This window comes from Muscardinus avellanarius, assembly GCF_963383645.1.
Source record: "Muscardinus avellanarius genome assembly, chromosome: 1".
Taxonomy (NCBI): domain Eukaryota; kingdom Metazoa; phylum Chordata; class Mammalia; order Rodentia; family Gliridae; genus Muscardinus; species Muscardinus avellanarius.
In genome coordinates, this window is record NC_137786.1 from 231,964,269 (window position 1) to 231,987,830 (window position 23,562).

At 53.3% G+C, this 23,562-nt stretch overlaps 2 protein-coding genes across 3 annotated transcripts; both read left to right on the forward strand.

Annotated features, from left to right (window-relative positions):
* Nucleotides 1-4,222: 4,222 nt before the first annotated feature.
* On the forward strand, nt 4,223-14,135 carry VPS51 (VPS51 subunit of GARP complex; the record flags this gene model as incomplete). The annotated part of the gene is made up of 10 exons (XM_080695760.1): nt 4,223-4,447; nt 4,877-5,006; nt 10,645-10,791; nt 10,877-11,096; nt 11,199-11,916; nt 12,224-12,439; nt 12,590-12,808; nt 13,106-13,227; nt 13,315-13,402; nt 13,875-14,135. 10 exons carry the CDS (start codon nt 4,223-4,225, stop codon nt 14,133-14,135), a joined length of 2,346 nt encoding a protein of 781 aa, XP_080551886.1.
* Nucleotides 14,136-14,320: 185 nt separating this feature from the next.
* TM7SF2 (transmembrane 7 superfamily member 2) lies at nt 14,321-22,742 on the forward strand (the record flags this gene model as incomplete). 2 transcript variants are annotated; one of them, XM_080718679.1, is made up of 10 exons in its annotated part: nt 14,321-14,577; nt 14,920-15,116; nt 15,205-15,259; nt 15,583-15,777; nt 15,853-15,956; nt 21,474-21,593; nt 21,676-21,844; nt 22,046-22,126; nt 22,210-22,332; nt 22,582-22,742. In XM_080718679.1, 10 exons carry the CDS (start codon nt 14,529-14,531, stop codon nt 22,740-22,742), a joined length of 1,254 nt encoding a protein of 417 aa, XP_080574805.1. The 2 variants fall into 2 exon arrangements, with proteins under 2 accessions (XP_080574805.1, XP_080574804.1); XM_080718678.1 differs by lacking the exon at nt 22,046-22,126 and having other exon boundaries at nt 14,529-14,577.
* Nucleotides 22,743-23,562: the final 820 nt, after the last annotated feature.

Below are 23,562 nucleotides of genomic sequence, written 5' to 3' on the forward strand. Positions count from 1 at the left end.
CCCAGAGATCAGTCCGAGACCACAGGATGCAATAGCATGAGGATTTTATTAAACACAGGTACCTGTGGGCGGCAGAGTCTGCACAGAGACTTGCGCGCCCCTGGTCTTTTTCAGGGGGCTTTTATAGGGGCAGCGGAAGCGGGGTTACAGAAGCAGAAAAGCATTGTTAGCCTAGATACAGAGTTGCTATTGGTCCCGGTAACTAGGGAACAAGACGACCTCGATCATGAGGTTGTTTTGGCCTTTACTTAATAGAAAATTGTATAGGACGTACGGTATCGGTCTGTTCTGCCAGGAGACTGCTAGCGAGCAGTTATGCTCCCATTCTTCCTGTTTGGCAGGCTCACTGACTTTTGAAACCCTCCACACTCTATCTTCCGGGTTCAGATTTAGGTTAATCATGGCTTCGCTTTAGCTAAGCTGAGCTAGGGTCTTTCAATGTAAGCCATGGAGAAGCAATGTTCTTCATACAGGTAAGAGGCGAGAACTCCGTGGCTGTCAACAAGATTAGCCAGAAAAACCACCAGTGGTGGTGTGGCAGGACACCAGGCTCCTGGCTCGAAGGAGGAGAGAATGCGTCATCTACCCGGGCCACCCCACTGCCTCCTGCCTAGCGGTTTGCCCTGAGAGGCAGCTTCTAGAGCTAGATCTAGGCCAAGACCTGAAGTCTTCCACCTCCAAAAAGTGGAGTTAGAACCTACACTTACCAAGCATGCTCGCTGCCCCAAGCTACCATCAACAGTTTCTCAGCCCCCATCCCCACCATGCTGCTCTGTTCTCTTTTTTCCTGACCTGATATGAGACAGTCAAGGAGGGGCTCTTGCAAGAACCTATGCTATGCTGTTTGGACTTCCAACATCCAAAAGAAAACTCTTTTCTTCTATAAAGTAGCCTGCTTCAAGTACTTAATTAAAGTCACCAAAGCTGGGCGTGGTGGCGCACGCTTGTAATACCCGCGCTTGGGAGGCAGAGACAGAAGGATCGCGCAGGTTTGAAGCCAGCCATTACACCTAATGACCTATATAAAAAAATATAAAATAGGTCTGGGAGTGTAGCCCGGAGGTAGAAGGTTTTCCAGGAACCCCAGTACATCATCATCATCATCATCATCATAATGTTACCAAAATTTAATACTTAGCTGGGCATGCTGGCACATACTTGTAATCCCAGTACTTGGGAGATTGAGACAGGAGGATAGCAGGTTTGCAGCCAGCCTCAGCTACTTAATGAGACCCTCCGCAATTTAGTGAGACCCCGTTTCAATAAATAAAGAATAGCTGGGCGTGGTGGCACATGCTTTTATTCCCAGCATTTGGGAGGCTGAGATGGGAGGATTGCAGTTCACAGTCAGCGCCAGCTACTTAGGCCCTCTGCAACTAAGTGAGACCTGTTTAAAAATAAATAAGATATAAGCTGGGCGTGGTGGCACACACTTGTAGTCCCAGCATTCAGGAGGCTGAGACAGGAGGATCGTGGTTCAGGGACAGCCTGAGCTACTTAGTGAGGCCCTCTGCAACTCAGTAAGACCCTGTTTCAAAAAAAAGAATAAAAAATAGGGCAGGGGGTGTAGCTTGGAGGTCAAATGGCCCTGAGTTCCATCCCCAGACCTGAAAAAAAAAAAAAAAAAGAATAAGAAATAGGGCTGGGGGTGTAGTTCGGAGGTAGAATAATTAAAAGGGCTCAGGATATATGGATATATAGATCAGAGGTAGAACAGCCCTTGTTTCAATCTCCAGTAAAACACACACACACACACACACACACACACACACACACACACACACTAAAACAGCTCATAGGACATAAAAATAAGTCGCAGAGCCAGGCGTGGTGGTGCACGCTTGTAATCCCAGCATTCGGGAGGCTGAGACCAGAGGATCACGGTTCGCGGACAGCCTCAGCTACTTAGTGAGGCCCTCTGCAACTCAGTGAGACCCTGTTTCAAAATAAAGAAAAAATTGGGCAGGGAGTGTAGCTCAGAGGTCAAATGCCTCTGAGTTCAATCCCCAGACCCACAAAATAATAAGTGGCAGGCTATATTGGTCAGCAGGATCCCTGGCCAAAAAAAAAAAAAGTTAGATAAATAAGTTTTTCTTTTTTTTTTTTTTTTTTTTTTGCAGTACTGGCGATGGAATCCAGGGGCATTCTACCTCTGAGCTATACCCGCAGTCCTGTTTGGTTTTTCCTTTTTCTTTTTCTTGCTTTCTTTTTTCTTTCAGTACTGGGGATGGAACTCATGGGCATTCTACCTCTGAGCTACACCTCCAGCCTTTTTATTTTTTTTTTTTGGTGGTACTGGGGGTGGAACCCAGGGGCTTTTCTAACTCCCAGACCTATTTTTATACTTTATTTGGAAACAGGGTCTCACTAAGTTGCTGAGAGCCTCACTAAGTAGCTGAGGCTGGCTTTGAACCTGTGCAATCCTCCTGTCTCAGCCTCCCAAGTGCTGGGATTACAAGCGTGCGCCACCACCCCGGCCAATTCTTTATTCTGAAACAGGGTTTCACTAAGTTGCAGAGGGCCTCACTAAGTAACTGAGGATGTCAGCGAACCAAGATCCTCCTGTCTCGGCCTCCCGAATTCTGGGATTACAAGCGTGCACCACCACGCCTGGCTGTATGTATGTATGTATGTATGTATGTATAGTATGTATGTATGTATTGACTTATTTATTGCGGTACTGGAGATGGAACCCAGGTGCATTCTACCTATGAGCTACACCTCCAGCCCGTTTTTTATTCTTTATTTTGAAACAAGTTCTCATTAAATTGTGGAAGACCTCACTAAGTAGCTGAGGCTGTCTGCGAACCGCGGTCCTCCTGTCTCAGCCTCCCGAATGCTGGGATTACAAACATGCGCCACCTTGCCCGGCTCTCATCTCTTTTTGAGCATTTCAACTCTTTAAATGGCTGCACCTTTGTCCAAGGCAGAAACCTGGGATTTTTATCCTCCATTCCCACCCAAGCCTTTTTATTTTTTTTTTTGGTGGTACTGGGGGTGGAACCCAGGGGCTTTTCTAACTCCCAGACCTATTTTTATACTTTATTTGGAAACAGGGTCTCACTAAGTTGCTGAGAGCCTCACTAAGTAGCTGAGGCTGGCTTTGAACCTGTGCAATCCTCCTGTCTCAGCCTCCCAAGTGCTGGGATTACAAGCGTGCGCCACCACCCCGGCCAATTCTTTATTCTGAAACAGGGTTTCACTAAGTTGCAGAGGGCCTCACTAAGTAACTGAGGATGTCAGCGAACCAAGATCCTCCTGTCTCGGCCTCCCGAATTCTGGGATTACAAGCGTGCACCACCACGCCTGGCTGTATGTATGTATGTATGTATGTATGTATGTATAGTATGTATGTATGTATTGACTTATTTATTGCGGTACTGGAGATGGAACCCAGGTGCATTCTACCTATGAGCTACACCTCCAGCCCGTTTTTTATTCTTTATTTTGAAACAAGTTCTCATTAAATTGTGGAAGACCTCACTAAGTAGCTGAGGCTGTCTGCGAACCGCGGTCCTCCTGTCTCAGCCTCCCGAATGCTGGGATTACAAACATGCGCCACCTTGTCCGGCTCTCATCTCTTTTTGAGCATTTCAACTCTTTAAATGGCTGCACCTTTGTCCAAGGCAGAAACCTGGGATTTTTATCCTCCATTCCCACCCAACCCTCAGCCAGCAATTCCCACCAGTCGCTACAAGCGTGCGCCAGCACGCCCACCTCAAGGTACCTCTGAAGACAATTCTGATGCCTGTCAGAGGATGGGGGCTTGAGAAACGCTGCGCTGTACGATCTACCGCACAGGCATTTAATCTTCGCAGCCCCCTGTGAAGTTAGTCTCCCAGTTTTAGGGGAAACAATTTGAGAGTCCGTCCAGTTCATCTAGTTCCATACTTCCTGGAATTCTTGCCTGCGGGGATGCAGGACTGGGGCCCCTGGGGCGCCTTCTTGGGCTCAGCAACCTAAGGCAGAAGTCCTTCTAAGGCAAAGTCCTTCTAAGGCAAAGTCCTTCCATTCGCAAAGGCGGGGGGAACTCAGGGCTCTGCCGGAACCTTCTTCTCGCGGGCGCTCAGGGGGTGGCGGAACTGTTGTCTCGCAGGACTTAGAGCTGCAGGGGACGTTTCACCTGAAGGACTGCCTGGTTTCAACAACAACTTTATGGCTCCCGGAAGTGCTTCTTCTGGTCCCTTTTCCAGCCTCACGCCCGTGGGCTGCATTCGGAGCCATGGCGGCGGCAGCCGCCGGGCCTGGCCCGGGCTCTGGACCCGCGGAGTCCCCGGAAGGACCCGAGGCGGAGGCTCCGGAGCGTCGGCGGAAAGCGCACGGCATGCTGAAGCTTTACTATGGCCTGTCAGAGGGAGAGGCGACCGGGCGCCCAGCGGGGCCGGACCCGCTGGACCCCACTGATCTCAATGGGGCGCACTTCGACCCGGAAGTATATTTGGACAAGGTGTGTGTGGATGGGGGCTCCAGGTCCCCACAGGTGACCCCCCGATCATGCCTCAGACTTCATTGCGGGGGTGAGGGGAGCAGGGGTTCTTTAGCGGGGAACGGCCCTTGGCCAGCCAGTGGGAGCACGGCTGGAGTCTAAGGGAGCGAGGGCAGGCTGGGGTCTGAGGCCTCGCAGTGGACGTTCTTAGAGGCCTGAGGGTGGTGGGCGTGGCCCAGGCTTTGACAGGCACTGAGCTGGCTTTAGGCTGAGCCTAAAGGTTACAAATGCTGACAAACCCGAACAGGGCCTAACCGAGTAACCCCTGAGGCTCCCACTTGTAGGATCCATCGCTGAGATTTGTGGCAGCGGTGGGATCAGGGTTTTCTTGCACAGAAGACCTTGCACAAAGTGCCCCTGACCTGAGCACTAACCGCCCTCCTTCTCTAGCTGCGTAGAGAGTGTCCCCTGGCCCAGCTGATGGACAGTGAGACGGACATGGTGCGGCAGATCCGGGCTCTAGACAGCGACATGCAGACCCTGGTCTATGAAAACTACAACAAGTTCATCTCAGCCACAGGTGATCCCCACTGGGACACACCCCTCACAGTCCTCCATCTCCCACGCCTCGCCTGTGCTGGGAAAACCAGCAGGGATTCAGAGGGAGGAGACTCAGAGATTCAATTCCTGCCCTGCTGTTAATCCACTATCACCCCTTCTTCAAGCCTTTGTGGTCAGACCACTAGGGAGGTAATAGCTGCTCACAGAGGATTGATGTTGTTGGGATTGTTTTGTTTTGTTTTGTTTTGCGGTACTGTGGATGGAACCCAGGGGCATTCTACCGCCAAGCTACACCCCCAGCCCTATTTTTTATTCTTTATTCTGAAATAGGGTCTCACTGAGTTGCAAAGGGCATCACTAAGTAGCTGAGGCTGTCCCAGGAACCTTGATCCTCCTGTCTCAGCCTCCCAAATGCTGAGATTACAAGCGTGCGCCACCACGCCCAGCTCAAAGAATTGTTTTAAGGAACAAAGAGAAGAAGGGATGAAATGGAAAAACATTTTAGCACTAGAGGCTAAACCTAGAGGCAGTTTACCTCCAAGATATACTTTCAGCTGTGTGTGTGTGTGTGTGTGTTGCTGGGATTGAACCCAGGGGCATTCTACCTCTAAGCTACACCCCCAGCCCTATTTTATTTTTATTTTGAAATGGGATCTCTAAGCCGGGCGTGGTGATGCACACTTGTAATCCCCGCGCTTGGGAGGCGGAGACAGGAGGATTGCACAGGTTCAAAAGCCGGCGCTGGCTTAAGAGACCCTGTTTCCAAAAATAAAAATAGGTCTGGGAGTGTAGCCCGGAGGGAGAAGGGCTTCCAGGAACCCCAGTACCACCAAAAAAAAAAGAAGAAGAAGAAGAAGAAGAAATGGGATCTCACTAGGTTTAATAAGAGTCTCACTACTTGCTGAGCCTGTCCTCAAACCTATAATTCTCCTGTCTCAGCCTCCCAAGTATTGGGATTGCAGGCATGCACCACCATACCTGCTCGTTTTTTTGTTTTGAAACAGTCTAGCTAGGCTGCTGAGAATCTCACTAAATTGCTGAGGCTGGTGTTGGTGCTTGTGGGGTGGTATACTAGGGATGAACCCCGAGGCATTCTACCTCTGAGCTATAACCCCAGCCTTGTTTTATTTTTTGTTTTTGGTTTTTGCAGGTCTGGGGATAGAACCCAGGGGCATTCAACCTCCGAGCTACACCCCCCTGCCCTATTTTTTATTCTTTATTTTGAAACCAGGTCTCACTGAGTTGCAGAGGGCCTCACTAAGTAGCTGAGGCTGTCCGCAAACCGTGATTCTCTGGGTCTCAGCCTCCCGAATGCTGGGATTACAAGCGTGCGCCACCACGCCCGGCTATTTTTTTTTTTTTGTTTTGAAACAGGTTCTTATTAGGTTTCTGAAAGTCTTGCTAAGTTGCTGAATTGGACTCAAACCTGTGATCCTTTTGTCTCGGCCTCTCAAGTACTGAGATTATAGGCATGTGCCACCACATCCAGGTATAAAATGCAATTTTAAAATAAATTTCTCTGAAACATGTAAAAGAGATTCTGACACCAAGTAAACTTCAGTAAGGTTTAGTTTCTTTCTCTCTCTTTTTTTTTTTTTTTTTTTTTTTGCGGGTTTGGGGATGGAACCCAGAGGCATTTGACCTCTAAGCTACACCCCCTGCCCAATTTTTTATTCTTTATTTTGAAACAGGGTCTCACTGAATTGCGGAGGGCCTATATAGCTAACAATCCTCCAGTCTTAGCCTCCCGAATGCTGGGGTTACAAGAGTACGCCACCACGCCTGGCTATCTCATTAGTGCTAGTTCTTTTCTTTGACCCAGTCCACCTTGAGGGTGGACTTGTCTGTTCCTTCCTTCCTTTTTTCCCTAATAAAGCAAAGAGAAAAATTATGACATTCATTAAGGTACACAAGGATCATGTAAAGGCCTTTTTCTTTATTCTCTAGTACTAGACAGTGTTCAACCATCATCCACACTACCTTCTGTTTTCAGGAGATGTCTCAAAATTGTCTAATTATTTTGGACCCACAATGTACATAGTCCAGGAGACAGATCCTCAAGGTTTGACTGCAGTCCCTGGAATGTTTTCTGAGCATCTGTGGAGTTTCATCTTTACATCAGCTTCTTTCCCAGTAGCATAATGGTGGCTTTATTAATACATACTCACTTTCTTTTATCTACGTAGAAGCAGGTCAGTCATCTGGGCATGGTGTTCACACTTGTAATCCTAGTACTTGGGAGGCAGAGCCCAAAGGATCACAGGGTTGCAGACAGCCTCAGCTACTTAGTGAGGCTCTCCGCAACTTAGTAAGACAGTTTCTTTTCTTTTCTTTCTTTCTTTTTTTTTTTTTTTTTTTTTTTGGTGGTACTGGGGTTCCTGGAAACCCTTCTACCTCTGGGCTACACTCCCAGACCTATTTTATATTTTTTATTTGGAAACAGGATGTCTTAAGCCAGAGAGGTTGGCTTCAAACCAGCACGATCCTCCTGTCTCCGCCTCCCAAGTACAGGAATTACAAGCGTGCGCCACCACGCCCAGCAGTAAGACCCTGTTTCTAAATAAAGAATTAAAAAAAAGCCAGGCTTGGAAATCAGATGCTCCTGGTTCCATCCCCAGACCCACAAAAAAAATACAGAATAAAAACGAGGGCTAGGCGTGTGGCTTGGAGGTAGCATGTCCCCGGGTTCCATCCCCAGTACTGCAAAAACAAAAAAACAAAAGCAAAAAAAAGAGCTGAGGGTATAGCTTGGAGATAGGATGCCCCTGGGTCCCTCCCCAGTACTACAAAAAAAATTTTTTTTTTTTAAAGAAGCAGGTCAGTCAATGAATAGGTAGTACTCTGTCTGCTAATGCTAGCATCAAAAAGACAAGAAATAGTTGGGTGTGGTGATGAACGCTTATAATCCCAATATTTGGGAGGCTGAGACAGGAGGATCACAAGTTTGAAGCCAGCCTCTGCAACTTAACAAGGTCCTCCACAACTTACTGAGGCCCTGTTTTCAAATAAGGAATAAAATTGGGCTCGGGTATAACTTAGAGGTAGAATGCCCTTGTTTCAATTACCAGTTCTATATACACACATACACTGTACTCACAGAAATGGTATGGTGGCACATACCTATAATTCCAGTACTTGGGAGGCTGAGACAGGAAGATTGAAGATTGGAGGCCAGCCTGGACAATTTAGCAAGGTCCTGTTTCAAAACAAAAATAAAAGTCGGGTGTGGTGGTGCACACTTGTAATCCCAGCATTTGGGAGGCTGAAACAGGAGGATCACAGTTTGCGGACAGCCTTAGCTACTTAGTAAGGCCCTTTGCAACTCAGTGAGACCCTGTTTCAAAATAAACAATAAAAAGCCGGGCGTGGTGGCACACGCTTGGGAGGCTGAGACAGGAGGATTGCGCGGGTTTGAAGCTAGCCTCAGCTGGCTTAAGAGACCCTGTTTCCAAATAAAATATAAAATAGGTCTGGGAGTGTAGCCCGGAGGTAGAAGGCCCCTGTGTTCCACCCCCAGTACCACAAAAAAAAAAAAAAAAAAAGAATAAAAAAATAGGGGCTGGGGTGTAGCTCAGAGGTAGAATGCCCCTGGACTCCATCCCAAGTATTGCCAAAAAAAAAAAAAAAAAGATAGGGCTGTGAATGCAACTCGGAAGTAGAATGTCCCTGGGTTCCATCCCCGGGACCACAAAAAATAAATAAATTGTCTGAGGGTGTAGCTCAGAGGTAGAACACCCGTGGGTTCAGTCCTCAGTACCCTCCCCTTCTACACACACACACACACACACACACACACACACACACACACACACACACACACACACAGCCTATGCAAAGGTCTTGAGAAAGCCCCAGAGCGTTGGGGTTGGAGGACAGCAGGCATTGGGGCTAGCCAGAGGGAACCAGGGCCGAGCCATGCCTGGAGCGGGCAGACCTCAGAGAAGGGCTGCAGTAACAGAGCCGGCTGCAGTGGCCCTGCCTATAACCCAAGTACTTGAGAAGCTGAGACAGGAAGATCACGGGCTCGAGGACAGCCTCAGCAACTCAGCTAAACCCTATTTCAAAATAATAAGGGTTGAGCCAGGCATGGTGGCGCATGCTTGTAATCCCAGCATTTGGCATTTGGGAGGCTGAGACAGGAGGATCAAGCAGGTTCGAGGCCAGCCTCAGCTACTTAGGCCCTTTGCAACTCAGTGAGACCCGGTTTCAAAATAAAGAATAAAAAATAAGGCTGGGGTTGTAGCTCGTAGGTCAAGTGCCCCTGGGTTCCATCCCCAGACCTGCAAAAAAATAAAAGTAAAAATAAAAAAGATTGGGTTGCCGGGTGTGGTGGCACGCACTTGGGAGGCAGAGACAGGAGGATTGCGCAGGTTCAAAGCCAGCCTCGCTGGCTTAAGAGACCCTGTTTCCAAATAAAAAATATAAAATAGGTCTGGGAGTGTAGCCTGGAGGTAGAAGGGTTTCCAGGAACCCCAGTACCACCAAAAAAAAAAAAAAAAAAGGTTGGGTTGTAGCTTAGAGGTAGAATCCCTCTGGGTTCCATCCCCAGCACCAACTCCCCCATGTCTCATGTTCAAAGAATTGCCATTATTTGACCTATCTGGCAGTTTCTTTTTTCCTTTTCTTTTCCTCCTTTCTCCTTCCCTTCCTTCCCCCACCCTCTTCTCTTCCTACTTTTTTTGTTTGTTTGTTTCTTGTTTTTTGGCGGTACTGGGGTTCCTGGAATCCCTTCTACTTCTGGGCTACACTCCCAGACCTATTTTGTATTTTGGAAACAGGGTCTCTTAAGCCCAGGTGGCTGGCTTCGAACCTGCACGATCCTCCTGTCTCGCCTCCCAAGCGCAGGGATTACAAGGGTGCAGGCGCCCGGCTTAAGAAGAGGTCTTTCTAAGCCAGGCGTGATGGCACATGCTTGTAATCCCAGGCTGAGACAGGAGGATCGCAGTTCACGGACAGCCTCAGCTACTTAGTGAGGCCCTTTGCAACTTAGTGAGACCCTGTTTCAAAAATAAAGAATGGAAAATAGGGCAGGGGGTGTCGCTCGGAGGTAGACAGTCGCTGGGTTCCATCCCCAGTACAAAAAAAAAAAAAAAGATTGCTTTCTTATTTGACCTAACTTGGAGGTTGCCTAGTACTAAAAGCCTCTCACCAAGGGGCGCTGTGGAAACAACTATTGGCAATTAGTCTGATCACCTGAGTTGATGGGTAAAAAGTCGGGACAGCCAAAAAGCCTAAGAAAAAGTTGAGGAATTAGATGTTCACAGGGGCTTTGACAGTATGCTCCAGAAAGCAAGTAAAATACAGGAGAACATGTATTTGTGTCCCTGTGCTCGTCACAGAGGATGGATGCCCCAGAGGATGGATGCCCCGGGGAGCTGGCAGACAGGCTCCTGCCTTTGCAGAGTTTATATCCCAGGGGAGCAATTAAAGAACCGTAAAGCCACTTCGGGCGGTGCTGAGTGCCATGAGCTCTCCCTGGTGCGTGTAAATGCCCGCGGTACTAGTGACCCCTCCCATCGTGCTGCGATCAAGCCCGGGGCAACCTCCTCACGCGGATTCGGGGCTGTGTATGTGAGCGTTTGTTTCAAGTCTCAAGCCGAGGACTGCACCTGCTCCGCAACTCATCTTTTCCCTCTCCTGGGCCCTTGCCCTCCCAGACACCATCCGGAAGATGAAGAACGATTTCCGGAAGATGGAGGACGAGATGGACCGCCTGGCCACCAACATGGCGGTGATCACCGACTTCAGCGCGCGCATCAGCGCCACGCTGCAGGACCGCCATGAGCAGATCACCAAGCTGGCAGGTGGGCTCGGTCCAGAGCGGGCTCTGCGGTGGTCGGGCAGCGGGCTGCCTCCCTCCGGGTCTAACACGACCTCCCCGCCCCCCAGGGGTGCACACGCTGCTGCGGAAGCTGCAGTTCCTCTTCGAGCTGCCCTCGCGCCTCACCAAGTGCGTGGAGCTGGGCGCCTACGGGCAGGCGGTGCGCTACCAGGGCCGCGCGCGGGCCGTGCTGCAGCAGTACCAGCACCTGCCCTCCTTCCGCGCCATCCAGGACGACTGCCAGGTCATCACCGCGCGGTTGGCGCAGCAGCTGCGGCAGCGTTTCAGGTGTGTGCGCGGCCCTGGCTCCGGGGCCCCTGCATCCGTCACCCAGCCTCCCGGCTGCCAGGGGTCCCGGCCCTGCCCGTCACTGCCCCTTCCTCCGCACAGGGAGGGCGGCTCGGGTGCCCCGGAGCAGGCCGAGTGCGTGGAGCTGCTGCTGGCCCTGGGCGAGCCGGCGGAGGAGCTGTGCGAGGAGTTCCTGGCGCATGCCCGCGGGCGGCTAGAGGAGGAGCTGAGCAGTCTGGAGAGCGAGCTGGGGCCCTCCCCTCCCGCTCCGGACGTGCTGGAATTCACAGACCGCGGGGGCAGCGGCTTCGTGGGCGGCCTCTGCCAGGTGGCAGCAGCCTACCAGGAGCTGTTTGCTGCCCAGGGCCCTGCAGGTTCTGAGAAGCTGGCGGCCTTCGCCCGGGAGCTGGGCGGCCGCTACTTTGCGCTGGTGGAGCGGCGGCTGGCCCAGGAGCAGGGCGGTGGAGACAACTCGCTGCTGGTGCGGGCGCTGGATCGCTTCCACCGGCGCCTGAGGGCACCCGGGGCCCTGCTGGCCGCGGCGGGGCTCGCCGAGTCCGCCACGGAGATCGTGGAGCGAGTAGCCCGCGAGCGCCTGGGCCACCACCTGCAGAGCCTGCGGGCAGCCTTCCTGGGCTGCCTGACCGATGTGCGGCAGGCGCTGGCCGCCCCGCGCCTGGCTGGGAAGGAGGGCCCCAGCCTGGCCGAGCTGCTGGCCAATGTGGCCAGCTCCATCCTGAGTCACATCAAGGCCTCCCTGGCCGCTGTGCACCTCTTCACCGCCAAGGAGGTGTCCTTCTCCAACAAGCCCTACTTCCGGGTACGGGGGCTCATGGCTTGTCCTCATCCCGCAGGTTGGCCACCGAGGACCCTTTTACCCACAGTTGGGGATCTAGAGACCAGTGGACAGGGCTCACACCGTTTGTGCCCAGGCCTCCGGGGTCTGGTTTCGGGTTCTCCGGAGGGTGGAGGAGGCCGAGAGCATCTTGAGCCAGGCTCAGAGTAGGAGGGTGGCAGGGTCCCAGTGCTGCCACTGGCACCGAAGCTGTCCAGGGGCGGGGGGCAGAGGGCAAGGAGCAGAAGGCTAGAAGAGAGGCCGGCTGTATATGCGCCCCTCCTCTTCGCAGGGCGAGTTCTGCAGCCAGGGAGTCCGAGAGGGTCTCATCGTGGGCTTCATCCGCTCCATGTGCCAAACGGCACAGAGCTTTTGTGACAGCCCAGGGGAGAAGGGGGGGGCCACACCACCTGCCCTGCTCCTGCTGCTCTCCCGCCTCTGCCTGGATTATGAGACAGCCACCATCTCCTACATCCTCACCCTCACCGATGAGCAGTTTCTGGTGCAGGTGAACTGCTGGCTCACGGGACAGAGGGTGGTGGGGCGTGGGAGATGGGCGGCCCCCATCTTGCCTGGTCTGTGCCCAGCCTCTGGCTGGCAGTGGCCTTTGAACTGTCCCCAGTACCCACTGCCTCTGTCCTCTGCCTCCCTGGCTCAGGACCAGTCTCCAGTGACGCCTGTCAGCACACTGTGTGCAGAGGCCAGGGAGACGGCGCGGCGGCTGCTGACCCACTACGTGAAGGTGCAGGGCCTGGTCATATCGCAGATGCTGCGCAAGAGCGTGGAGACGCGGGACTGGCTCAGTACCCTGGAGCCTCGGAACGTGCGGGCCGTCATGAAGCGGGTGGTGGAGGACACTACAGCCATCGACGTACAGGTGCTCACCGGCCGCAGGGGAGCGCCCGAGGCCCAGGCCACAGGGCTGCGCAGCACCTGAGCCCAGGACCCCTCCCATCCCTGGGGCCACCTGGGAAGTTGGGGCAGGGCTGGTGCTGAATGGAGACTGGTTTGTACTGCCCCTGTGTCCTGCCTTTGCCCTACTCCACTGGAGGGGACCTAAACCCTGTGAGCCTTAAATTAGTAGGTAACAGGCTTCCGATGCAGGAACTCCAGGGCACCCGACAGCTGGAGGCCCCGTGCCCAGGCCTCCTTGCAGTACCGCATTCGCCACCAGGTGGGGCTCCTGTACGAGGAGGGTGTTCGCAAGGCCCAGAGCAGCGACTCGAGCAAGAGGACCTTCTCCGTGTACAGCAGCTCCCGGCAGCAGGGCCGCTATGCGCCCAGCTACACGCCCAGGTCTGGCTGGGGGGGCGGCGGGAGGGAAGTGAACTAAAGGGGACGGTGCGCGGGGCGGCCTGACCCTCGTCTGGTTCCCTGTGTTAGTGCCCCGATGGACACCAACCTCTTGAGCAACATCCAGAAGCTGTTCTCGGAACGCATCGATGTGTTCAGCCCTGTGGAGTTTAACAAGGTGGGAGTCCTGGAGAGACCCAGACTCCGAGGGTGCCGTGCGGGGGAGGGGTGTTCTGGAGCAGCTCCACACCAGCCCAGGGAACCCCGGGACCCTGTCTCTGTCAGCTGAGGGTGGCCTTGGCCCCCTGTCTGCCTCTAAGGTTGCTCCTAGGTAATTCACTGAGATGCCCTTGTCCCCAACGCACCCTGGGCCCTCCTGGGAGATTGCTAGTCAGACCTTGAGGTCTGCTCCCCCAGCCCGTCAGGATCTGGGTTCCCCCTCTCACTAGCGATGTCTCCACCTCTCCCACGTTAACGCTGGCCACCACCCCTGCCCTGTCCCCTCCCGTCCAGACAATGGTGCCAGCACGTATCTGCCTGTTTTACCGGGGCCCTGGGCTTTCCTTAGGTCTCCCTGGCTCTTGCTCAGGAGTTGGGTGCCCCCTCCAGCGCCTGCGGCCGCTGAGCTACACCCTATGCCCTGCCTGCAGGTGTCGGTGCTGACTGGCATCATTAAGATCAGCCTGAAGACGCTGCTGGAGTGTGTGCGGCTGCGCACCTTCGGGCGCTTTGGGCTGCAGCAGGTGCAGGTGGACTGCCACTTCCTGCAGCTCTACCTGTGGCGCTTTGTGGCCGACGAGGAGCTTGTACATTTGCTGCTGGACGAAGTGGTGGCCTCAGCTGCCCTGCGCTGTCCGGACCCAGTGCCCATGGAGCCCAGTGTGGTCGAGGTCATCTGCGAACGCGGCTAGGCGCTCCGGCTCTGCGCTGACCCGCCCAGCCCCGGCCCTGCGGTGGCGGCCCCTCCCCGCAGGTGGTGTCAGCACCGCCCAATAAACCTGAGTGGCCGCGCCTGCGTCTCGCTTGCGCTGGGCGGGGCTGCGGGGCGGAGCTTTAAGGTTGAGGCTTCGCCAGGGGACCGCCCCTCGGCGCCGATTGGCTGGTGTGCTGGGCCCAGAATGGGCAGGGAGCGCACCCATTTAAAGACCTCGGGACAAAAGCCGCCGCTGTCCCAGCTCGGATTGAGACAGGTGCAGCGGCTGCGCGGCGGATCCTTTGCACAACAGCCCATCTGCTGGGGGATGGTGGGGCTGAATTTCCGTGACTGACTTGTGAGCCCCTATATCCCCGGTGGAGAGGAGACCATGGCCCCTCAGGGCCCCCAGGCCCCACTGGAATTCGGGGGACCCCTGGGTAATGAGAAAGGGAACCTGGGCGCGGAGGCTCAGCAGGGGAGAGCTGGAGGGAGGGGTGGGCTAGGGGCAGGATCTGAGGGTGGCAGGCTTTGGGGGCATCTGGAGGCAGGAGGGCTGGGAATTAGCAGAGGGGGTGTCCGCAGAGAGCTGGGGCTGCAGAGCTGGGGGTTTATGAAGTGAAAGGCTGGGAGTTGGAGGAGCAGGAGGAGGGTCTCCTAGGGGCGAGGTGAAAATCAGGGATGGGGGGCTGAGGCGGCGAGGAGCTGAGACCGGGATGCGACCGGCCGCCTGGGGGTCTGGGAGGCGGAGAGCGGACACCGACGCCGTGGCCCGTCCCCAGGCGCCGCGGCGATGCTGCTGCTGCTGCCGGCCACCATGTTCCACCTGCTGCTGGCGGCCCGCTCCGAGCCCGCGCGCCTCCTGGGCCCGCCCCCGGATCTGCCCGGCCTGGCAGCGCTGTGGAGCCCGCGGGCCCTGCTGCTGCTGCTCACCTGGCTGGGCCTGCAGGCCGCGCTCTACCTGCTGCCCGCGCGCAAGGTGCGGCTCGACCCCAGCGCGGGGCCGGAGGGCGCTCCGCCGGGGGGAAGGCGCCCGCAGCCTCCACCGACACCCCTTGTGCCTGCAGGTGGCTGAGGGGCTGGAACTGAAGGACAAGAGTCGGCTGCGCTACCCCATTAACGGTGCCTGGGGGACAGCCCTTGTACTGGTGTTGAGGGCAGGGGTGGTGGTCCGGGTCTAGGCGGTTCATGGAGAGCGGTCCCCAGCCCCGAGCTCCTTTGTGTACCTCCTTTACTCCCCACAGAGAGGCCAGGAAACCACCACGCAGGCCCGCTCCCTTACCTCATTCTCTGCGGCACTCCACACCGGGGCAGCAGCCCCGAGGCCCTCTGAAGGCGAAGGGGCCTTGGGGAGGGTCTGTGGCCCCCTGAGCTAGGGAGCGTGCGTCGTGTTCGGGCTGGGTGGAGAGCACAGCCCAGGGCTCACCTTGTGCTGCTGTGGTCAGGCTTCCAGGCCCTGGTCCTGACAGCCCTGTTGGTGGGGCTGGGGGTGTCGGTGGGGCTGCCCCTGGGGGCACTCTCGGAAATGCTGCTGCCCCTGGCGTTTGCGGCCACCCTCAGCACCTTCTTCTTCAGCCTCCTCCTCTATATAAAGGCCCAGGTGGCCCCTGCCTCGGCCCTGGCACCTGGGGGAAACTCAGGTGAGTGGGGTCCCGGTGGGTCGGGATGAGGCTGTGGAGACGGCCGCCTGCACTCTGCCCTCTGTTATTCCCCAGGCAATCCCATATATGACTTTTTCCTGGGACGGGAGCTCAACCCTCGCATTGGTTCCTTTGACTTCAAGTATTTCTGCGAACTGCGGCCTGGCCTCATCGGCTGGGTATGCTGGGCTGGACTGGGCTGGCCTCCGGCCAGGGGAGGGCAGGCCACAACTGGGCCCAGAAGTCACTCCTGTCCCACAAATGTGTTGATGACCTCCGGGTTGGTCTAGTACCAGGAGACAAAGGGGCGGGGGGGCACAGGAGAGAGAGAAGAATCTCTGCCTCATAAAGCCTTCATTCTATTGGGAAGCCAGACCCCAAATCAGCAAAATAGATACGTGGGCTGTGGCGCAGCTAGTGACAGAGCACTGGCCTAGTAGCCCAGGCCCTGGCTCCATCCGCACCACGAAAACAAAGCAGTATGCGGCACACCCAGGACAGCCACTGCCATGGAGGAACGGCCAGGGAGACGGAGAGCCAGTGCAGGCTTTGTTTTGTAGTGCTAGGAATGGAACCCAGAGGGATTCTGCCTCTAAGCTACACCCCCAGCCCTGTTTTATGAATTCATCTTGAAACAGAGTCTCACTAAGTTGCCAAGGGCCTAAGTAGTTGAGTCTGGCAGGGCGCCCACAATCCTGTCTCAGCCTCCCAAGTACTGGGATTACACCACCAGGACAGGCTACAAGGTGTGTGTGTTGGTGGTACTGGGGGTGGAACCCAGGGGCTTTCTAGCTTCAGGCTATACTCCCAGACCTATTTTATATTTTATTGGCACCTACAATCAGCCTCCCAAGTACTAGGGTTACACCACCAGGACAGGCTACAAGCAGAGTGTGTGTGTGTATGTGTGAGTGAGAGAGAGAGAGAGGGAGGGAGTTTGTGTGCGTTTTTTGTTTTTTTTTTGGTTGGTACTGGGGGTGGAACCCAGGCTTTCTACCTCCGGGCTATTCTCCCAGACCTATTTTATATTTTATTTGGAAACAGGGTCTCACTTAGCCGAGAGCCTCACTAAGTAGCTGAGGCTGCCTTCAAACCTGTGCGATCCTGTCTCAGCCTCCCAAGCGCTGGGATTACAAGTGTGTGCCCCCATGCCCGGCATATATAAAATTTTTTTGAGGTACTGGGGATGAAACCCAGGGGCATTGTACCTCTGAGCTACATTCCCAGCCCTATTTTTTAGTCTTTATTTTGAAACAGGATCTCACTAAATTGCAGAGGGCCTAAGTAGCTGAGGCTGTCTACGAACTGTGATCCTCCAGTCTCAGCCTCCCAAATACTAGAATTACAAGTGTGTATCATGACGCCTGGCTTTTTTTTATTATTATTTATTATTTATTTTTGTGGTACTGGGGATGAAACCCAGGGACATTCTACCTCCAAGCTACACCTCCTGCCCTTTTTTAATTTAATTAATTTATTTTTGCAGGTCTAGGGATGGAACCCAGGGGCATTCTACCTCCGAGCTATACCCCCTGCCCTATTTTTTATTCTTTATTTTGAAACAGGGTCTCACTAAGTTGCAAAGGACCTCACTAAGTAGCTGAGGCTGTCCACGATCTGGGATCCTCCGGTTTCAGCCTCCCAGATGCTAGGATTACAAGGGTGCGCCACCATGCCTGGCTTCTTTTTTTTTTTTTAAACAGGGTCTCACCGAGTTGCAAAGGGTTTTGCTAAGTAGCTGATGCTGTCCACGAACTACGATCCTGTTTCAGCCTCCCAAATACTGGAATTACAAGTGCGTGCCATGCCCAACCTTACAAGCAGTTTTATTTTTTATTTTATTTATTTTTTGGTGGCACTGGGGTTCCTGGAAGCCCTTCTACCTCCGGGATATACCCACAGGCCTATTTTTTACTTTTTTTTTTTTATTTTTGGAAACAGGGTCTCTTAAGCCAGCGAGGCTGGCTTCGCACCAGTGCGATCCTCCTGTCTCCACCTCCCAAGCTCTGGGATTACAAGCGTGCGCCACCACGCCCGGCTTACGAGCAGTTTTAAATGTAGAAGTCGAGCAGAATCTATTTTGAGAGCCGTGATCAGGTGCTACTTGGCAGTCAAGGCAATACAGTAGAACTGATCGATGGATTTAGCAACGTCCTTTGATCTGAGGCAGCATTCCAGCTGTGCCTTTGGTAATGATCACCCGTGCCGGATAGTGGCCAAGACAACAGGAAGAACCTCAGGTCACCTTGGAATGACCTCACCCGGAGGCAGAAGTACTATATGCCTACTAAGGCTCTGGTTTTCTTTTTCTTTTTTTTGGGGTGTGTGTGTGTGTGTGTGTGTGTGTGTTACTGGGATGGAACCCAGGGCATTCTAGTTCCAGACTACATCCCCAGACCTGTCTACTTATTGTTTTATTTTTATTTGGAAACAGGGTCTCACTACAGGGTCTCAGTTGTTGAGAGCTGGAGTTGCTTACAGCCAAAGTTCCTGAGGCTGGCTTTGAACCTGCAAACCTCCTGTCTCAGCATCCCAAGTACTGGGATTACAACTGTTTACCACCACACCCAGCTTGTTTTATTTCTTTATTTTCTGTGGTACTTGGGATTAAACCCAGAGGCATTCTACCTCCAAGCTGTGCCCCACTTTTTAAATTATTTATTTTTGTGGTATGAAGATGGAACCCAGGGGCATTCTACCTCCAAGTTACACCCCCAACCTTATTTTTTAATTTAATTTAATTTTTTTTTTTTTTTTTTTTTGCGGGTCTGGAGATGGAACCCAGGGGCATTACACCCCCGAGCTACACCCCCTACCCTATTTTTTATTCTTTATTTTGAAACCGGGTCTCACTGAGTTGCAGAGGGCCTCACTAAGTAGCCTCCTGAATGCGGGGATCACAAGCGTGCGCCACCACGCCCGGCTTATTCTTTATTTTGAAACAGGGTCTCACTGAGTTGCAAAGGGCCTCACTAAGTAGCTGAGGCTGTCCTCAAATTGTGATCTTACTGTCTCAGCCTCCCAAATGCTGGGATTACAAGAGTGCACCACCACACCCAGCTCCTCTCTCTCTCTTTTCCCCCCCAGTACTGGTGATGGAATCCAAGGGCATTCTACCTCTGAGCTAAACACCCAGCCCTATCTTTTATTCTTTTTTATTTTTTTATGTTTTGCAGGTCTGGGGATGGAACCCAGGGACATTTGACCTATGAGCTACACCCCCAGCCCTATTTCGTATTCTTTATTTTGAAACCAGGTCTCACTGAGTTGCAGAGGGCCTCACTAAGTAGCTGAGGCTGTCTGCGAACCGCGATCCTCAGGTCTCAGCCTCCCAAGTGCAGGGATTACAAGCCTGCGCCACCGTGCTCTTTTTTTTTTTTTTTTTTTTTTTTTTTGTTTTGAAACAGCATCTTTCTAGGTTTCTGAGAGTCTTACTAAGTGGCTGAGGCTGATCTTGAACCTATCTCGGCCTCCCAAATACTGGGATTATAGGCATGCACCACCACACCTCTCCATTTTTATTATTTTGAGATAAGGTCTCATTATAATGTCCAAACTGGCCTATACTTACGACCCTCCTGCTGAGATCTACAAGTATGTGCTTGCACACCTACCCACCATAGAGCTGCGTCCTGACCTGCCCACAGGCCATCAGCCTCTGATACTATATCTTGTTTTTTGTTTTTTGGGTTTTTTTTTTTTTTTTTTTTTTGGTACTGGGGATGGAACCCAGAGGCATTATTCCTCCGAGTTATACCCCCCAGCCTTACTTTTCTTTTCTTTTCTTTTTTTTTTTTTTTTTTTTTTTTTGTGGTATTGAGGGTGGAACCCAGGGGCTTTCTACCTCCAGGCTATACTCCCAGACCTATTTTATATATTATTTGGAAACAGGGTCTCACTAAGTTGCTGAGAGCCTCACTAAGTAGTTGAGGCTGGCTTCGAACCTGTGAGATCTTCCTGTCTCAGCCTCCCAAGTACTGAGATTACTGAGCATATCCCACCACGCCTGGCTTTTATTCTTTTTTTTTTTTTTTTTTTTGGCAGGTCTGAGGATGGAACCCAGAGGCATTTGACCTCCAAGCTACACCCTCTGCCCAATTTTTTTTTTTTATTCATTATTTTAAAACAGGGTTTCACTGAGTTGCAGAAGGCCTCACTAAGTAGCTGAGGCTGTCCACGAACCATAATCCTCCAGTCTCAGCCTCCCAAATGCTGGGATTTTACAAGCATGCGCCACCACGCTCAGCACGGCTTTTATTCTTTATTTTGAAACAGGGTCTCACTGAGTTGGAAAGGGCCTAAGTAGCTGAAGCTGTCCACAAACCCGGATCCTGTCTCAGCCTCTCAAATGCTGGGATTACAAACATGTGCCACCACGCCCAGCTTGATTTTTTATTCTTTATTTTGAAACAGGGTCTCACTGAGTTACAGAGGGCCTCACTAAGCAGCTGAGGCTGTCCGAGAACCCGGATCCTCCTGTTTTAGCCTCTCAAATCTGGGATTACAAGAGCATGCCACCACACCCGGCTCTGACACTATTTCTTCATTTGTGAAATGGGGTTAAATTTAAGCTTTCTCTCAAGATTATTGTGAGGATTAGAAGGGGTAATCTTATGACAGCATCCAGCCTAGTGCTACTAAACAAGGGCGTTCTGTAGCGTTGACTCCCGGCCAGTCACTGTCACTACCACTGCACACCCCAGAATCCTAAAATAGCACCAGGAGGCAGGCCCAGATCTCCATTTGCCACATGGCTCCTAGAGAGAGTAAGCAACCTGCCCAAGTGGCAAGGTGAGCCAGGTGCAGTGGTGCACCCTTGTGATTCCAGTAGTTGGGAGGCTGAGACAGGAGGGTCTGGGTTCACAGCCAGCCTCAGCTACTTAGCGAGGCCCTGTGTGCTGAGCTGGGCACACTTATAATCCCAGCATTTGGGAGGCTGAGACAGGAGGATCCTGGTTCCTGGCCAGCCTGTGGTTGGTGGCCAGCCTCAGCTACTTAGTGAGGCCCTTTGCAACTCTGTTTCCAAATTAAAAAAAAAAAAAAATAGGGCAGGGGGTGTAGCTCTGAAGTAGAATGCCTCAGGGCTCCATCCCCATACCGCACAAAATAAATAGCCGGGCATGGTGGCGCACGCTTGTAATCCCCGCACTTGGGAGGCGTAGACAGGAGGATCACGCAGGTTCGAAGCCAGCCGCACTGCCTTAAGAGACTGTTTCCAAATTAAGAAATATAAAAAATAGGTCTGGGAGTGTAGCCTGGCGGTAGAAGGGCTTCCAGGAACCCAGTACCACCAATAAATAAATTAATAAATTAAAATTTAAAAAAGTTTTAACTCTGAGCCGGGGGTGGTGACCCACACCTGTAATCCAAGTAGTTGGAAAGCTGAGGCAGGAGGATTGTAGTTTCAAAACAGCCTTAGCAAGTAATGGGACGCTCATCAACCTAGTGAGATCCTGCTCAAAATAATAATAGGGCTGGGGTCGTAGCTTGGAGGTAGAATGACCCTAGGTTCAATACCACCCCCACACACATACAAAAATAAAGCTTTAACTCGAGCCAAAGTCCCTGGGTGAGGGCCTGGACAATAAGGGCTGAAGAGTGCCTGGAAGTCCCAGCAGAGGGAAGGGGAGGGGCTGGCACTGCTGGCCCTGGGTTATCAGCTGTGTGGAGACGATGCCCCTCTCCCCCACCCCCAGGTGCTCATCAACCTGGCCCTGCTGCTGCAGGAGACAGAGCTGCGGGGGAGTCCCTCGCTGGCCATGGGGCTGGTCAATGGCTTCCAGCTGCTGTATGTGGGTGATGCTCTCTGGCACGAGGTGAGGCTGGGCTGCAGGGAGGGCGAGGAGGGTGCCTGAGGACCTTGTCAGGACCAAGTGTGTCTGGGTCCTGTCCCTGCAGGAGGCTGTCCTTACCACCATGGACATCACGCACGATGGCTTTGGTTTTATGCTGGTCTTCGGGGACCTGGCCTGGGTACCCTTCACCTACAGCCTGCAGGCCCAGTTCCTGCTGCATCACCCGCAGCCCCTGGGGTGGCCCATGGCCTCAGTCATCTGCCTCATCAATGGTCAGTCAGGAAGGGCAGCAATAGATCCATCATCCCTCCCCTTCCCATTCATTCATGCTTTGTTCAACATCTAGGCGCTGACCTCAGGTGAGTCTCCCAAGCTGGGCCCTGGACCGCTGGGCTGTGGACAGGCTGGTGGATGGTCATGGTCAGAAGGCTGTTGCACTCAACCCTGACCATCTGCTCCTGCTCTCTCTCCAGCTGCTGGCTACTACATCTTCCGTGGGGCTAATTCCCAGAAAAACACTTTCCGAAAGAATCCTTCTGACCCCAGCGTGGCTGGTGAGCTGGGTTTCTTGAGGACCCTGGGTGAGGTGGGGCAGGAGGGCTTTCTGAGGCTGCCCACCCACTCCTTCTTTTCCCAGGCCTTGAGACCATCCCCACAGCCACAGGGCGGCGGCTGCTGGTATCTGGGTGGTGGGGTATGGTCCGCCATCCCAACTACCTTGGAGACCTCATCATGGCCCTGGCCTGGTCCTTGCCGTGTGGTGAGTGGCCTGGGTGGGTATGGCAGTGGCGGCATGGTACCCACAGGATGCTCAGCCTGGGTGTACCCCAGTGGAAGGAGTCAGCCCCTGGGATGGCCCAGGGTGTGGCTGGGGCAAACCCCAGCACCAGCGAAGTACTCAAAATACCAGGCCTTTCACTCTCAGGTCCCAACACCCTGAGAGCCCCGAGGTGTGGAGATCATTGTGAACGGGGGTGCCTCTGGGTGGTCACAGAGACTCTCCCTACAGGGGTGTCCCACCTGCTACCCTACTTCTACCTCCTCTACTTCACTGTGCTGCTGGTGCACCGGGAGGCCCGGGACGAGCGGCAGTGCCTACAGAAGTATGGGCGGGCCTGGCACGAGTACTGCCAGCGTGTGCCTTACCGCATCTTGCCCTACGTCTACTGAAGCAGCGCTACAGTTCACCAGGGCACCGCCGACCAGGAACCTGGGCACACCAGGGACTCGAGGGCCTGCATCCAGCGGGCCTCATGCTCCAGCAGGCAGGAATGGTCGGCCTCAGAGAAGAGGCAGTTTGGGGCAAGATGAAGCCAGAGCTCCCAAATGGAGAAACTTGCTCCCTTGCATAAATGTCTGGAACTCTTGATGTGTTTTTCTCCCATTCTGGGGCCAGTGCGTTCATGACCCAGAGCTGGGCCAACTCTGACAAGGGGGAAGCTGAGAGGTGGTTTGTGGGTGCAAGAGTTGGAGCTAGCTGGGAATGGTGGTGCAGGCTTGTAATCCCTGCGCTTGGGAGGCTGAGACAGGAGGATCTCAGTTCAAGGATAGCCTCAGCCACTTAGTGAGGCTCTTTGCAACTCAGTGAGGCCCTGTTTCAAAATAAAGAACCGGGCGTGGTGGCGCATGTTCGTAATCCCCGTGCTTGGGAAGCTGAGACAGGAGGATCGCGCAGGTTCAAAGCCAGCCTCAGCTACTTGGTGAAGCTCTCAGCAACTTAGTGAGACCCTATCTCCAAATAAAGTATAAAATAGGTCTGTCAGTAGAGCCCGAAGGTAGAAAGCCTCTGGGTTCCACCCCCAGTACCACCAAAAAACAAACAAACAAAAATAAAGAATAAAAAATAGGGCAGAGGGTGTAGCTCAGAGGTCGAATGCCCCTGGGTTCCATCCCCAGACCCCCCCCCCAAAAAAAATAGGGCTGGGGGTAAAGCTCAGATCAGAGGTAGAATACTCCTGGGTTCCATCCCCAGTACTGCAAAAAAAAAAAA